This window comes from Euprymna scolopes, chromosome 20 (genome assembly GCF_053919585.1).
Source record: "Euprymna scolopes isolate OS-2025 chromosome 20, ASM5391958v1, whole genome shotgun sequence".
Classification (NCBI taxonomy): Eukaryota; Metazoa; Mollusca; class Cephalopoda; order Sepiida; family Sepiolidae; genus Euprymna; species Euprymna scolopes.
The window spans coordinates 12,064,457-12,082,505 of record NC_136501.1 but is presented as its reverse complement, the minus strand read 5'-3'; the positions used below and the strand labels follow the sequence as shown (position 1 = coordinate 12,082,505).

The 18,049-nt window shown below is 34.0% G+C and overlaps 1 protein-coding gene across 4 annotated transcripts in view; it reads right to left on the bottom strand.

Moving 5' to 3' along the window:
- LOC145241326 (PH-interacting protein-like) overlaps positions 1–18,049 on the bottom strand; it is a 134,565-nt gene that overhangs the window by 26,245 nt on the left and 90,271 nt on the right. For 2 of the 4 annotated variants that reach the window (XM_080104155.1, XM_080104157.1), the window contains exons 20-25: positions 15,264–15,287; positions 12,222–12,268; positions 9,347–9,542; positions 7,998–8,297; positions 4,302–4,429; positions 2,679–2,761 (exon numbers count right to left, since the gene is read on the bottom strand). In XM_080104155.1, coding sequence (XP_079960281.1) covers positions 2,679–2,761; positions 4,302–4,429; positions 7,998–8,297; positions 9,347–9,542; positions 12,222–12,268; positions 15,264–15,287 — 778 coding nt within the window. The remainder of the gene's footprint in view (positions 1–2,678; positions 2,762–4,301; positions 4,430–7,997; positions 8,298–9,346; positions 9,543–12,221; positions 12,269–15,263; positions 15,288–18,049) is intronic. The other 2 variants (XM_080104158.1, XM_080104156.1) reach the window with 1 other exon arrangement.

The following is an 18,049-nucleotide window of genomic DNA, read 5'->3' as shown; positions in this document are numbered from 1 at the left end:
GTCACTATAGTGTTTATTCATTGGTGTCTCGGCTTAACTCATGATGGCAAAATTAAATGCTAGATAGATTTTTAACATAGGAAAATATTCAGCCCCCTAAAAAGAGGCATTCTGGATTTGGATAACGATAAAAATTGTCTCAGTGTAGAAGGATATACTCTCCTATGATCAAGGACAAAACAAATACACTTTTGATACCAGCCCCAAAGTTAAGTGCAGCATAATTCATTGGATGTGTTAGGTTATTTCTTGTTGAACCGTGTTGACACATACACTATACTTTAGATTTATTGATAGATTTGGGACTTTATCTAATACTGCTATTTTTTATATATATATATATAAATTTAGTTGTACCTACCCAAATAATGCATTTAAGTAATTTTAGTTTTTCAGATGTATTTGTTTGAAAATTTATTTTTTTAATTTATACAAAGAAATAAATAAATAAAAATTAATTAAAAAACACAACACTTTATATTCTACAATTAAAGCTAAGAGTTATTTCCCTTGCCGATTCTGATTTCTCTTTTCCAGTAATTAGTTAAAATAATACAATAATAACAACTAAGAATTCATGGAGCATTATTGCCAGATCTGGGCTGGTGCATCTGCCACTAGTCTCTCGCTCCTAGACAGGGTTAAAAAAAAGTTGCCAAGCTAATAGATCCCGAACTTGAACTATCAACTAAACTCCAACCTCTGTCCTATCACCAAAACGTGGCATCTTTGTGTCTATTTTACAAGTATTTCAATGGCAGGTGCTCTGACAAATTCCAAGCACTCATACCACCTCAACGACAATACCCTCGACAAACCAGACAAGCAGCAAAATCCCACCCTTACACTGTAGAGATCTCTAGATGCTGTAAAGCTTTCTACTCTAATAGATTTTCCCATGGACTGCTGCACTTTGGAATTTTCTCCCAGGCCCCTGCTTCCCTGTATGTACTGACATGCAGAAATTTAAGTATAATAAGAACAAACACCCTAAATAGTATCCCTGCAAATCTGGTCCCAAATAGTAGCCCTTTATGACTGTGTCACTTTGCCTTGTTTGGGGTAAAAAAAACCCTAGTCAGAATCAAAGTCCTATTTGTAAGCTTAAAGGCTATTTGGATGTGAAAATTGAAAATCCAACATAACTTTGGAAATATAAGTAGAATAGATAGAAGACGTGTGAACACATTTTATATTTCAAGAAAATATAGTGAGAATGGAATAACTTTTTGTCTTATTTATTGCAGACTATTATCTTCATCTTAATTGTTGTTTCACAACGTTTCGGCCAACTATTCCTCTGGCCTTTGTCAGGTAGTAACCGCGACGCAATAAGAACCCTGAATCTCCTAATTGCATTCTCAGCAATTACTGCCATCCATAGTTGTTGTCATCTCACCACATTGAATCTCTACGGTTCCAGGTGAGAATTGTCTGAAGATGGCGGTTTCAATCATACCCAAAGTCGGCCAGAGGCTTACTTAGCCAAAAACATGGTGAGATAATAGTCCACAATAAATAAATTAAAAATAATACTCATATCAAAAATGAATTCCAATTGAATAACTTTTCGTCTGTTCTTAAATTTCATAATCAATTCAGCAGTTTTTGAATCAATAGGAGCATTTATTTTCAAGGTGTGTGTGTGTAGGGGGGCAGCCTCCTTTACATTACATCCCCCCCCCCATGCCATCCACTGTTCATGTACTAAATTTTATAAAAATGTGTCTAGTAGTTTTTAAATGTATTGACTCTCTCACAGACGTTCATCTTTATTATATAAAATACTAGCATTTCAGCCCGGCGTTGCCCGGGTGTTTGGATGTGCATGTTGAGCAAAAAAAAAAAAAAAAAAAGTGGTAGTAGGAAGGCAGGCTTGAACCCGTACCACGAAGGAGGAAAAGAACGGGAAAAAAATCTGACGTCTTTGCTGTTACAACCACCGCCAAACCAGAAGTGACTTCTGTTTAAATTAAGGCTAAACAATCGAAAATAGAGGATGACTTTCAAAAATATCGGTGAAAAAAGCGAAAAGTTTTAGGCAGACATGCAAGTAACTAAATATTTTCGACCCAAACCGATTAAAAAGCTTGCCCTATCTCTGAATACCCTTTATGTCAAATTTCAAATGTTTAGACCAGAAATTGTCCGAGTAATTTGGTAGAGACCACAGAGGTAAATTTTTTTTTTTTTTTTTTTTTTTTTTTTTTAACTTTGACCTCTATTATGACCCCTTAACATTTATTGTTTTGGGCTCTAATCAAGTTATTAAGTTAGATCCATGTCCAAGGAATCTATATCTAAAATTTCAAGTGTTTAGACCCATAATTGACGGAGGAGTTTGGTAGAGTTCTCAAAGATCAAATTGCTGAACTTTGACCCCATAACAGCCAAATTTCTGGCCAAAAACCGATCACAACGATTTTCCCAAACCTCAATACCCCGTATATAAAATTTTGAATCTGTAAACTTAAAATTGACAGAGTTATTGCGTAGGGAAATTTACATAGACACACAGACACGTTCACTTTTATAGATATAGATTTTATTTTGTCCTAGAATCACTAGTATGAGTAAAAAGTTGACCCGGTCTAGATTAATCGTAATTTCTTTTTTTTGCTATCAAAATTTGTAAATCGAAATAAAATTAATTCAAGAACAAGCTTTGAAATACTCACCTGATTTCCATTTATGTTTCATGGCATTGTCATAGGTCTGCTTGAGAACCAGAAAATCTATGACATCTGGCATGTCATGGTATCTACACAAAAAATGCAATACAAAAGTAATCATCAAATGACTCATAGGAAAATACAAAACAAATTTGCTCAACTATTAAAATGAAACGGATTTCTCTCAATAAGTGAAGAGAAGAAACTTATTAGATAGAAAGTTGCAATACTCACACATTTTTCAACTATTTTTTTTTATACAAATTCTTTACATGTTAAACTAATAACTTTGTCCATTTGTATGTTAAATGTTAGTTACATGAGTTTTTCAGCAAGCGAGATATTCAGAGATAAGAGGATTAGTTTAAAACAGATGTGGGAGGGAAAATAAAATATATCACCGCTATTGATATAAGTTGTGCAAAAGAGACTGCTGTAGAAGCTGCAATGCGAAACTAGAAAGTGACAAAGAACGATAAGAGAGAGGCATGATGATATATAGAGATAGAGCCAATGAGAGAGGGAGAGAGAAAGAGGGAGGGAGAGAGAAAGAGAGAGAGAGAGAGAGGGGAGAGAGAAAGAGAGAGAGAGAGAGGGAGAGAGAGAGAGAGAGAGAGAGAGGGGGGGGAAAGAGGGAGGGAGAGAGAGAGGGGGAAAGAGGGAGGGAGAGAGAGAGAGGGGGAAAGAGGGAGGGAGAGAGAGAGGGGGAAAGAGGGAGGGAGAGAGAGAGGGGGAAAGAGGGAGGGAGAGAGAGAGGGGGAAAGAGGGAGGGAGAGAGAGAGGGGGAAAGAGGGAGGGAGAGAGAGAGGGGGAAAGAGGGAGGGAGAGAGAGAGGGGGAAAGAGGGAGGGAGAGAGAGAGGGGGAAAGAGGGAGGGAGAGAGAGAGGGGGAAAGAGGGAGGGAGAGAGAGAGAGAGGGAAAGAGGGAGGGAGAGAGAGAGGGAAAGAGGGAGGGAGAGAGAGAGGGAAAGAGGGAGGGAGAGAGAGAGGGAAAGAGGGAGGGAGAGAGAGAGGGGAAGAGGGGAGAGAGAGAGGGAAAGAGGGAGGGAGAGAGAGAGGGAAAGAGGGAGGGAGAGAGAGAGGGAAAGAGGGAGGGAGAGAGAGAGGGAAAGAGGGAGGGAGAGAGAGAGGGAAAGAGGGAGAGAGAGAGAGAAAGAGGGAGAGAGAGAGAGAAAGAGGGAGAGAGAGAGAAAAAAAGGGAGAGAAAAAAAGGGAGAGAAAAAAAGAGGGAGAGGTGATGAGAAAAAATAATGATGGTTAGCGATAAACAGAGAGAACAATGAGGAAGGGATGATGAGAGGAGAAAAAAAAGAGGGGGAGAAAGAGAGCGATAGTGGGGAGGGAGAAGGTGATGGGGAGATGATGTGAGAAAGAGGGGGGGGGCTGAGATATCTAAAAGAAAAATAACACCACTATGTGCTTAAAAAATATCTGTTTAATAAATAGTATTGGCTTTTTCTGTAAGTAAAATATTATGAAATTTATATTTTCTTAAAGCATGAAATTTCTCCAATCTTACTATAACTGTTTAAATTATGATTTTGTATGCATACACGATTTCACAAATTATATTTTCAAACATTTTAGATTGTCTGCTAAGAATGACTATTAAAAAATCTGATGGACTTACTTGATACTGAAAGCGCCTCCATTACTAGCACGTCCAGTTTCTGGGTCAATAAATGCAAGTTTCAGGCAACACAATCGAGGCGGGCGGATTTCATACTTAATGCCAACAATCTTCATTAGTTCTTGCTCCTTAAAAAAATAAGTCAAGATTTAAATAATATTTCTCTTTAATTTGAGACATAATTTTCAAACTACTTTCTTCATCTGGATTATCATGGAGGCAAATGGCTAAGATGACTAGAAAATTGGTTAAAGTATGCATGTTATCAGGCTCAGAGTTCAATCCTGAGAAAAGGCAGTTAATTATAAGAATACTACATAGGCATCACTGCATTATCAAGGCCAAGAGGCCACTCAAGGATAAGGGTTAAAGAGTGTATAGTAGAAATTGGACAATATAGTAATCATTAGTAATGAAAATTTGGTAAATTTGATAACTTATATGGAACGGCTCATCAAGAACTTATTTACGTTAGACTTGAAGACAACCATATTGTAGTCAGCCGGAAAGCAGGAAAACGGAAGACAATTCCACAGGCGTGCAGTTCTAAGAAAGAAGCTTTGTTCATGGAATCTACGTTTAGGTTTAGGCACAGATAAAGAGTGGGGGGAATTATTGATAGTGTTTACAGCTAGACGAGTGTTTCTTGTGAAAGTTTTGTGAGGGGGGACCATAGATTGAAGCTCAGTCGAACACTTTCCATGAAAATAACGATACATCAAAGACAAACTCGCAACATCTCTTCTGTGAGATAGAGGTTGCAAGGAAGAGAAAAGGACATCTCCTACGAGGCTACGAAGTCTATTTTGAACTCTATCAAGGCAGGACAAGTCCTTTCTAGCAGCTCCTGCCCAGATGTGGCAACAGTATTCCATCCTTGGACGTACCTGGCTCTTATATAGATAGAGAATAGCATCAGCAGTGAGATATCTACTGGATCGATAGAAAGATCCCACCATTTTAATATGCAAGGGTTCTCCAGTAAACAAGGTGACAAATTTCACTTAGTAAAAATAAAAAATTTAATTCATTTTTTGTTATAATTTTCTTTCTTTAAAATATTTCATCGAAAAACACTTTGTAATCCTTCATCCGTAAGCATCTATATGTTAGTTTGTAACTTTGATAACGGCCAAGTACAATTTTTGAAGATAAAATTGCTTCAAAAAGTTCAAATTTAGGGAATTTGGCTTTAAAAAGGTTATTAATCTGGCAACCCTGGAAAAGAATACAAGAATAACTTTCCTTCAATGTAGCCTCGTTTTTGGATACATAATAATAAATAATAATAATAATAATAATAATAATAATAATATATGATCATTGTTGTAATGATGTAAGAAAGGAACTCATAATTTCAACATGCAGTGGGTTTTTTTTTTTTTTTTTTAAACCAAAAAAAGAAGTCCGCAAAACGTTATGTAAAAAAGGGAACATTAAAAAAAAAAGGAAAAAAAAAAGATAACATTGTCTCACAAGAGGAACTGAACTGAAGGAGTAAATTAAAGATTATCCCTTATAATGTGATTTTATTATTTGTATTGAACTATGTAGCACAATATTAATTACTGAATATTTATTAATTTATTTCATTTTTATCAGTTCTATATTTAAAATACAATGGACACTATTTTCATAGAAATATTAATAAACTCATATTTGCCATGTTATTAGTTTTTCTATCCAAACATTTAATTGCTTGCACTATGCAAAATAATAGCAGCTTTATCAAAACATTTGTTGATTCAATATATTTCTCCTTCCATGGAATTTCCACAGGTTCTGCTAGTTATTATTATTGACATAAATTATTTAAAAAAAAAAAATACAGTGGAAAAATTAGGCAAAAACTATTACTTTGTAACCGATTTTTATTTAAAAAAAATATTTAGAAGTTTTCAACCAATTTACTTGAAATAGGGATCGCCAGTAAAATAATCCAGAATCAAAATGGCTACCATGCATCATTTTATTCTCAATCACGAAAATAAATTAATTGAAAGCTTCTTTAAATATTAAATTTTTGTTAACGCAAATAGGTCACAAATTAGTAGATAAAGCAGAATAAATTTCCCAACAGTAAGTCCATTAATATATATTTAAACTGAGTGCCCTTTCATAATGCTGTACTTAGTGTCTGCTATAACTGTTTCTCCTCATTCTATATGTGAGATAGATGATGGGCAACGCCGGAAAATATCGGACATAGGTGCCCACACGCATCACTTAGCAATCAACTGATCTCTGGCATTACGTGTGTGCACCTACATCCAAAAATTTTCAGCATGGCTTGTCACCTATCCAACATGTACTGTAACAATTAATCTATTAAACCCTAATACTTTATACAGTTAAAAGTAACACTCGACTACCTACAACCACTATATGGAATTTCCTCCATTCTCTAACTGTGCCTAAATCTAAACGTAGATTCCATGAACAAAGCTTCTTTCCCAGAACTGCATGCCTGCTGGTTTACTTCCCGGCTAAATACAACATAGTAGAACCCCGGAATACGGCATTAAAAATTAGTAACAAAATACAGTACAGTATATAATACACATGTATATAATGAAATAACATTATAAATAACACCATAAGGTGGGGCAAATACTGTAAACAGGGGGCCAGAAAAACATTGTATTCCACATCGTAATCTGAAAAATAAAAAATAAAAAAATGTATCCGAGGGCCACCGTATTCCAGGGTTCTACTGTAACAGCCTTCAAATCCAATGTAAATAAGTTCTTGTTGATGCGTCCCTATATATAATCAAATTCCACCCTATTTACACCATTAACGATTACTACACTAACACCATACATTCATTAACCCTTATCCTCGAGCGAACAAGGCCTTGATAAGTGGTGGCTCACAAGAAAAAGAAAAAAAAAGAAAGCTTCAAATTTTTACTTACACAAAAAAATCAGGTATTTATGGATCAATAAAAACAGGATAGAACGAGAAACAGGAAATCTTATATTACATTTTTTTTTTTTTTAGAGTGTGGGTGTCCCTCAGTCAGCTCTATCCTGACCTCTAAACCCCCAACTCCAATACCCCTCCTAGCCCCCACTGCTCGTGTAGGAGAGGAGATACTTTACCTTTTTTTATTTATTTTAAAATTAATCTAAATTAAATTTAAATTAATATATTCATGCTTTATATCCATCATATTTTTATTCCATATTTATTTATTAACATTCTTTATTGTACCTATATTTATATGGGGCTATGTGTTTGTTTAAACAGGTTCTTCATTTTTTCAGAGAGGTTTTTTCCAAACTATCTCCTGCTAAAACAAACTATCTCCTGCTAAAGCATGCACGCACACACACACCTTACACTACCCATCGCTTTCTTCTTTCCATAATCAGAACTTATTAGCGTCGGTTGCTAAGATCTATTTTAAAATCACAAACTCCGAGTTAAAACGCTCCTTTAACAGTTTTTTTTTCTGTTTGTTTACTTTGCATCAAAATCACTGATGAATTTGCGCTGACACCATTCAACCTCTTATGGTTAATTTAATGCAATGAAACCTCTGGTACCCCCTTGAAATACGTATATATAGTTCTGAAATAAATATTGTATCCTCAGCTCTCACATCCACGATCGAACACTTTATTGGATTTTTTCCACCCACCACCACCCACCCATCCCGACAGAATATGGTGTTAAAAGAAAAATACTTACCCTGAGATTTGGAATTTTATGCCATGGTTGATTTTTGTTAGGGTTAACATTATAAACATTGTTCTTTTTGACAGCATGCACGTACTGCTCATGTCCTTGACGGAAGTAAATGACTTCATCGCCCATCTGAGGTACATACGGGGCTTTACGTGGGTAAACATCAGTCAGCCACTTTGGAGGGAAGAAATCTTCGGGAACTTCATCATTGTCATCATCATCATTTTCGTTTTCGTTCTCGTTTCCTGGTTCGTTTCCGTTTTCATTTTCGTCTTCATCACTACTGTTCTTCTCAATCCTCTTCTGCAAAAAAAATTATTCAAATGCTATTTTTTTTTATACGCATTACAAGGGTTGTTCCAAAAGTAAAGCCGCCTATTTTTTTTTTTAATTCAAAAAGCTGAAGAGCTCTGAAGACAGAAGTAGTACAATTAAAAGGAGCAACCTTTTGTGCTCCAGAATTTATTTTCCTACATACACTTCAGAGTAGTGTAATGCAACAGATCTACTGGTATGGAAATCCAGTGATTATTGGTCTTACAAAATATTATTGGCTGTAATATTTTATATAAGACAATCCCAGCTAAATAAAAAACTGCCCAATATACTAGATAGAGCAAATAAATCATAAATTCGTAATTTAAATTCTATGATGTGAAATGATTAAGTTTCAAGTCTAGAATTTTTATTATATGCAAGACAAAGAATACAATTCAAAAAGTATTTTGAAATTTTTTGGAATTGTATTGTCTTGTATATAATAAAAATTCTAGATTTGAAACTTAACCATTTCACGTCATAGAATTTAAATTACTAATTTATGACATACATACATACATACACACACACACACACTATATATATATATATATATATATATATATGTATATATATATATATACACATACATGCATATAACTAATGATTAATTCACATACAGAAAAATTCAATACTTTTAATATAAGATCTTTCCAAGGTTTAAAAAGAGTCCACTTCAAAATTTATAGTCTTTAATATCTGTATGACTAGTTAAAAAAGATATTCAGAATGTGACTTAACTTTCTACTCCAACTAACGAATAACAACTTATCAAGGCTAAAATCTAATCGAGGATAACAATGAAAAGGATACATTGACAGTTGAATGATGATGAACATTATTAGAAAATGAAACCTTGACATACCACTTTATAGAAACGTCACTCGTGGAATGTGAGGACTAAAGAAAATAGGTAGAGAAATGAGAGCTATTAGACTGCAGACACTAAACCCAAGGTCCACTTTCGTCTATTTAATGAATGAAAAAAATGTAATTCAAGTGATTCTGCAAATCTGTGTTAACTTATAGCTTACCTTTTTTCCTTTACCTTTCCTTTTGGGGGCAGGTTTTCTCTTTGGTTTTGTGTACTCTCTAACAAGATCACTGCCATCATCGTCCTCTGAAGTTGTGGATATTCTTTTCTTTTTTTTGGTTTTCCGTTGGGATCGCTTCGGGGGTTGCAGATTGATCCCTTGGTCACCTAACCAATCGGAATACTCACTGGATTCACTGAAAAAGAAAAAAGAATGACAATAAAATGAACCTTATAACAAGTCTTAATTGGAATGAATATTTCATAGGTATAAAGTTATTTCCAGATAACATTGTCAGCAGAATTATAAATGTTTAGATCGCATAGATCTTTTTGATGCTAAAAGGAAAAAAAAAACAAAAATGAAAGACAAAAGTTGTCAAGATAATATAAAATATCAGTCTTTGTTCAAAATCCAACCTAATTATAAAAAGAAAAAAATCTTTAATATACATACTACGCACTCATGAAATGAAAATGTCATATTCCAAAAATCATAAAATTTGTAGTCATTTTTTTTTTAACTAAGAAAATCAAATTTTATGAGAAAGCTAGACATGGTTTTGATCAACCATGTATTATAAATGGAGACAACTCAATTCGAACTACAGAGATTTTAAAATCAACTTTGTAATATCTATAGTATACTATGAATTGCTAACACTCGCAAAAAAAAAAAAAAAAAAATAAATAAATAAAAAAAACAAAAAACCCAAAGATTTTTAGAATATGGCATTTTCGTTCTAGCACAAGTCCATACAAAGATTTTTCTGTATTTTCATTTTTTTTCAATTGTTGAACTTTGGACGAGCACTAAAATATATAGCAATCATATTGTAAAGAAAAACATGAAATTTGAAAAGTTCATTTTGCACATACATAATACACTTCTATTATTATAACAACCTTCTATCTTCATAAAAAAATGCGCAGAATTTATCTCCATTAACAAAGAAATTTTTTAAAAGCAACATAGATTCAAAGCAATAGTCTGACGAATCCTCAAAAGGACGAAATATGAAAAATTCTGTGTAGTTTAATTGCTACTTACTATGTCAGGATATCTTGCATCTAGTGACATGAATTTTTTTATAAGACTGAACTTTTATTTTGCTTGACAAGACCTTAGTTATTAATAACTACACATCAAAACATTGTCGTGCCAGTGTAACAAAGCCTGTACATGTCTGTATAAATAAATATTAATATGGAAATAGCTCTATTTGTTTGTATTTGAGCAGTATTATACAAACCCAAGGGATATTCTTCAGATTTTATCCTACGAATACATTCTTAGTCTGGACTATTATCTATCTCTCTCTTTATATATATATAATGTATGTATGTAGCAGGTCATGTCATGTGCTACTGGTACCATGTAACCCAGTACTACCTGCCTCATGGTCGGGTCACCGGCGACTAAACTGGTTCCCCCACCAGACTTGTTTGGTGAGGAGGGCGGCTAGTCTCCCTGAAGGATTAAAAACAAGACCTTCCAAAGGGCGAATGAACTCTTTTTCTGGGTCAACGGCCAACTAGCACCGTGTATATTTGTGTGTGTGTATATGTGTATTGGGGTGGAGAGGGCTCCCGTAAGCCGTGGTGAAGGCAACCTTTCTAGGAGAAGCAAATCTCTGATTTAAAAAACCATAAAGTGGAAGATCATTACCCGAATTAAGCTGGTCTGCAGTATAATTTGTTGCTGGCTATCTTGCTTTTGCTTGTTGCTGAATCTCAACATTTTGAACCGAGAGAGATACTTAGCTGTCGTACAAAGCTAAGACTCTGTAACATCATATTTGTATAGATACTCCCTCAGGCATTTGGGCTCATGGATTTTAAATGTCTGAGGGAGTGGCACTCGTCTGACAAGACGTTGCAATCATCATCTATGTAGCTGTCATTTGAAGTAGGCCACCTAACAAGACCACATAAGAATCATAAGCTGTTATTAGGCCACTTACTATCCAAGATGTCTTGCACCTGGAGAGACTCAAGTGGCTCCCAGTCACAGCATAGATCTAAGAATACATTTCTATTTCAACAATGCCAACCCATTTCTTGTATAGTCGCTCTTCACTTTGCCCAATATTTCTCATACTGCAGGTCTGCCATCTGTGCATCCTACCAACCATGCAACATTGCACATGTTTGCAATTTTACTATAAAATGAAACTTGCCTATATAAAAAAACATTTTGTGTGTGTATGAGAGAGAGAGAGAGGTCCCTATATACTCTGAAACGGTTGGGCCGATTATTTTTTAAGTTCCACACAAATGTACATTGTGTCAGAGTATTCTTAGGTAGGTTTTTTTTTTTATCAGATTGTCTCCGATAAGTACAAAAAATCGTGACCAAAGTTAGCATCTTTATACAGCCTGACATCACAAGTGTCTTTGAGAAGTTTCATCACCACACAAGCAGAGGAGACTGTCATATAAAATCAGCAGTAGGTTCCTCGACAAGAAAGGGGCATATTCAAAATGAATGTTTTTGTATAGCACACGAACCATGATAGTTGACTTTTGCATTTTAAACTTTAATTCAAGCCATTATATAAATATAATTTTATAAAATCAACAGTAGGTTTTTGGCAGTGCAATGTAAACTACAATGTATTGTGAACTAAGTCACTGCAGGAGGGGGTCATGTGAAGCTTCCTCCCAGTGCACTACTGTAGATCCCTGACTAGAGCAGGCAATCAATCGATTTGATTGAAAAATGGATGATTTCACAGATCTTGATGAGCAAATTTGATTGTGGGATTTCAATGTGGAAAACAGTCCTAGAATTTCCGGTGGCATTTACTAGTTACTAACTTTATTTTATTCAAATGCAAAAGGGGACGTGTGAATCACAAAAATTTTTAAATTACCTGTTACTATCATCCCATAATTCAGTACCCGAACTGCTGCCATCCTCCTGTTTAAAATTGAAAAGCAAACAAACTTCAATATCACATTTTATATTCAGTATTTACTATATTATAATATTTCAATGAAGTCAAAAGAAATTGAGAACAAAATATAATCAACTAAAAATATTTAATCTACATTATTATCATTTAAACAGTTATTTTAATAATTTACAAATATTTAAGATTTAAAAAACTTTATGCGAAAAAAAACAAAAAAACCTTGAAATGAAACGGACGAATCTTTAGATATTACTCATGACCCAGTTTCAAAAAAGGGTTATATGAATGAAATTAACTTTGATATATTTGAAAAATGACTTTATACCAAATTTTTTGGGAAAAAAAAAAAAAAAAAAAAAAAAAAAATGAGAAAGAAAAAATAAGGACTAATTATTACTGAAAAATTATTTCAAGGGAAATATAGTTGAAAACCAAGTTATAAAAATTTATTTTGCTTCATGTATTCATTTGTGATCTATTTGTGTAAAAAATAAAAATATATATATTCAATATAAGTGTAAGACCATATTCCCTGCCTCTCAACAACTGGTGATGACCCCAACACTGGATTTCTTCTCTTTCATCTATTCCAGCTGTGTCGTCGTTGTCCCTTACATTGACATTGCCAATGGGGTTACACAGTGTCCACAAGTATAAAAAATAAAACAAAAACTCTGACATATTCTGCAAATATCAGTTGCACTCTGGGTGTGAGCGCGTGTTACCATCAACCATCTGGACACTAAGGTTCACATCTACAGTCTGTGAAGACCTCTTTGTCATCAATTGATGTCAACTCATCTTGATCTACTCTGAGCCATGACTACCTTTTATTGAGTTCAACTCGAAATTGTCCTTAACTGTCGCAAATCGAAAACTGTCTTGATTAACAATCCTATTTTAGCTTTCTTTTGTGTTCCTTTGTGAACAACTTTCTATACCATTTCTTTGCTGATAAATTTGTTTTTTTTCTTTTATTCTTAACATTTTTTTGGGGGGGGGGGTAGAAGAAGGTAAAGTTAATAGTATCACGCAAAGTATAAACAAGTATAAATGGAGACAAGCCAAGTAGCTATGTTTATTTAGTCTACTGATTAAACAAAGATGGCTACTTTGTTCAGACTCAATATTTGTGAAACTTTTTTTTTTTTTTTTTTTTTTTTTACACAAATAGGTGACAAATGAATAGATAAAAAAACTTTTGATCAATTTCCTAATATTTCCTTTAAGATAATTTATGTTGATAATAGTAATGATACCAAATAAGATACAAAAGTATTATATAAAAAAAATTAAACTATAAAAAAATTTCATTTTTTTTTTCATCACATGCATGCCAGCATTACACCAATACTGATGTACAAGTTTGTTTTTTTAATAGATATTTTGGCATTCATAACCTACAAATTATTTTAATAATACTAAAAAATGGGTTAAATCCACATTAAAAACATAACGACATTTAATGTGCACATGCATAAATAAAACACAAAAATCATCCATCAATTTATTGTGCTAAGTTTGTGTCCATTTCAGTCCAATATATTAAACACTTACATAATTGATAGTAAATTTTTTTTTATGTCTGAAGAGTTTAATGAAATCTATTCAGATTTTTTTACAAACAAAACCAAATTAAAAAAAAAAAGATAAAAATTATCAAAATAAAATATTGATTAAAAATTTGTGAAATTTAAATTATTATAAATGATAAAACATAAAATCATCCATGAATCCATTGTGCATTGCCCAAAACTTTGTTTCCATTTCAGTCAGAATATTAAACATTTTTTAATGGAAATTGCTCCAGACAAGGCATGAAGCCACTAGATGTAAGGAGCTAACAAGAATGAAAGATAATTATCACAAATACAGGTGATGCTTATTGATCTTAGTCTTGCAAAGACCAAGGGCGTAGGTAAGAGGAAAACAATGAACAGTAAGAGTTCCACAAGCAGTTTTTGAAAAAAAGCAACCAATATTAACATTTATTAACATAACCAAAATTTTGCTATCTATTTATCTTAATACAAATTTATCTCTTAAAACCACAAAGCAATGAAAAGAAATACAATTCTCCATCAAATCAATTTAAATAATTCATACTGAACACAATTTTTTTGGGGGGTTTTATGTTTAATAAAATCTGCTGAGATTTGCTTTTACAAATAAATCATTAAAAATAAAATGCCTCCATTCAGTCTCGAAAGACAAAGGATACCCCTTGTAGGGGCATCTGCGCATGTAATTGTATGGCAAGGGTTATGCAATCTCCAACCACACCTCTCCTGAATCGGCACTGTTTGAGTCCAGTGGCAAGGAGAAGTCCAGGTCGACTGGAAACAATGGCGAGATAAGCAGAGAGAACATACAGCACCTGGAAGTCCCAAATGGTCGCCCATCCGGTACTGGACAGACTCATCGTTGCTTAACTTCGGTGATCTGACTGTCAAACATGATAAAGTATTCATTAAAAATTATCTGTAAAATTTAAATTATAAATTGATAAGTAAATATCGATATATAATAGATTATCTATAAATCGAAATACAATCTCAAATTAACTTTAATTCAAAACAGGTTATGTCCATGATTAACTAAATGTGCAGTTAGATTTGAAACGTTTAATAATTAAAATGATTACTTATTTTGGGTAGATTAAATAAAAGCATTTGAATAAACATTGATTCTTGGATTAGTTTCAAAGAATCGAAAATACTGGAACTTTAAAATGCTTTTTGAAGGGAAAAAAGTTGGACTGGTGGGGTGGGTAGAGGTTGCAATGAGAGTTTAGTTCTAAGATGAATGAATGATGATACAATTAAACAAAGACAACAATGAAAGCTCAAGTGAAGAAAACAGATTTTACAAAAAAAAAAAAATTGGAAGAGAGAGAGAGAGAGAGAGAGTGAGAGAGAGAGAGAGAGAGAGAGAAAGACAGCTAAGAATGAAAGGGAAAGAATTGACACTAAAACTCAACGGGCAAAAATTTTAACTTACATCAAACAGATAGGATTTGAAAATCTATGGAGAAAAAAAAACAAACAAAAACAAAACAAAAAAAAAAAGCATGGGTGAATGACATAAGGAGAGAAGGGAGTGGGGGTCAAAATAAAAACATTAAGTGTCAAATGGATGAATAAGGAGGATTCCCAAATCTTAAAAGAAAAAAAAAGTTAGTTTGGTGATAATTTATTTATAGGAATACTTAAATAATGTTGCATACATTTACATATTTTTGAACTCCGATATAAAAAAAAATAGAACAATTGAAAAATTTGATGGAAAAAAAAAAATGTCTACTTGGTTTAATCAAGCTTATTTCAATGAGAATATGCTAGTTACAAAATATACTGATATGAGAAGATGAAAATCAATTTTTCAGATACGGTCAGTCAGACATTAATTTCCAAAGTTATAAAATTTATAAAATATGGGATTTGTGTAGATTGATAATCTTTTAAACTAACACATTTCAGGTGAAAACATTACATACTTACGTGTCATGTCAGAATTAGTATAAATTTCGAAAAATGATCCAGTAGAAAAATAATTACACATAAAAATAGAATTTATTGAATTATCAAAGTTTATAGTAGGTTTTAATGTAGAAGAGTTGTGCGACCAATTCAGTTCAACAAACAAGGAAGATAATTTAATTAAGTTAGCTTAAATTAAAGGTTCACCATTTTTTAATAAAAAAAAAATCTCAGAATGCAATTATGAATGATTTTTGTTTGTTAAAACTACATCCAGAACATCTAATAGATAATTTTTCGTAATGACACGTAAGTACATAATGTTTTCACCTGAAATGCGTTAGTTTAAAAGATCACCAACTATACAAGCACCAAATAAATAAACGAATCAATATTAGATGGAGATTTTTAATATTGCAAAATGAGAACTAATGTCTCATTTTAAAATGGAAGAATAACAGATTAAATGAAAAGGAAAAATTTTGACAGGTGTAAAATCATATTCTGACCCTGATGAAAGGCAGAAATTAAGAATTGAGATCATTTACACCAGAGGGTAACATGATCTCTTCTTCAGCATAAGTTGCAATTTGACAGCTATTAGATGTACGAAGTGGACTCTGGACTCCAAACCACAATGCAGATAGGGTGGCCAGGGATGGAGATGAGTCATGAAGTAGTTCTTGTAGTTTGGTGCCGGTTTTTCTCTTAGTGAAATATATTCCTCTCTTGTCCGTCTACATATCTTTCCTCATACAAATAAAACCTCCACTTTAAAAAAGACTTGTGTTCCTGCGTATAATTTGGATTCTTCCAACTACTCCAATCTCGAGGTGTATTATTTGTTATTTTCACAACGTTTCAGTCGATGTAACCTCCAACCGTCTTCAAGTGTATCTTGTCGAACTGTAGACTGCACACAATTTTGAACAGAACCCTTTATTTAATCCACAAGAGGTAGCGGGCTCTTGTTTTATCAGCCATGACTGAGTAGAAGTCCTACATAATTTGTAATTGTATTTTTCGAATGTCGGACAAGTGGCAAAGCAAATAAAGTATTTGGTAACATTCAGCTGTAAGTTAAATTTTTTTGGAGGTTTAAAGTTCAATAAATCATCAGTGCAGGCAACATTTGATTCAAATTACTTAAAACTTCTGTTCAGTCATGTTTGATAGAACGAAAGCATGCTGCCCCTATGGATTAAATATAAGGTTTCATACAAAATTAGGTGCAGACCCCAAGATCGACAAGATACACATGAAGAAAATCAAAGGTTACATCTGTATAGGTATAGAGTTATCTGCCCCTGACAATAGGAAGCAACTAGAGTAACCTCCCCTGATTTCTATAAATACAGAACACATGAGCACAGCCATTGATATTTTGTATTGAGCTCACCAGGAGTTGGAAAGATACAATATCCCGCTGTAACTCTTACATGGTGCCACACACCCTCTGATGCAATCTGATGTATAAAGTTCGAACCATGAACAGCACAACCAGGAGGCAGAGGCTCCTGTAACTCTACGGGATACTAAACGTTGCAAACGGTTGTGGGAAGACATCACACCCAGGAGGGTCGATGAATCAAAAAGATTGTCCAACAGTTGGATTCCAGTGCCACTTTTGTGATGTGGTGGGGCCGTAAATTTAAGGAGTCTAGAACAGAAGCCACAAGCAAAGTATCGAGAAGCAATAACCCTTATACCCGAGTGGCTTCTGGGCCTTGATAAGTGGTGACCACCATGTTAAAAAAAAAAACGCTTATGTTTACGAATAGTATCTTGGAAAAATTTTTTGTTCACAGACATAAGAGACAGTCAACGAACAAAGCAATTTTAGGCGTGTGCCCCAGAATTACCCGCCTCAGTTACAGTAGAAATAACTATGATGTCCAAGTGTCATGCGACCTTCGGACAGGTGCCAAAGAAACCCGTAAATGCATTCACCCATTCCATCTAAAGGGCCCAGACTTGCTTGGTCGGGCCCAAAATTCAAAGACTCTTCGGGTACCCAGATAAGTACTTGATACCAATCAACCACCGGATAAGAGGCATAGCCAATAACCGGCTGCACATCAAGGAAGTCCGGTTCTTATGCATAAGGGAGGGGGGAGTCGAAAGACAACACATCCAGGTTCTACTTATCGCAACTTATTGCAAGAACAAAGGAAACAGCCCCTTGCAAATGCTTGCGCAGAACACTGGTTCCGAAGAAAACAGAGACGATCCTATTCAAACTAATAGACAGGAATTGGAACAATGGCTAAAGGAACACTTCAACACGAGCGCATTTAACACGTGTCC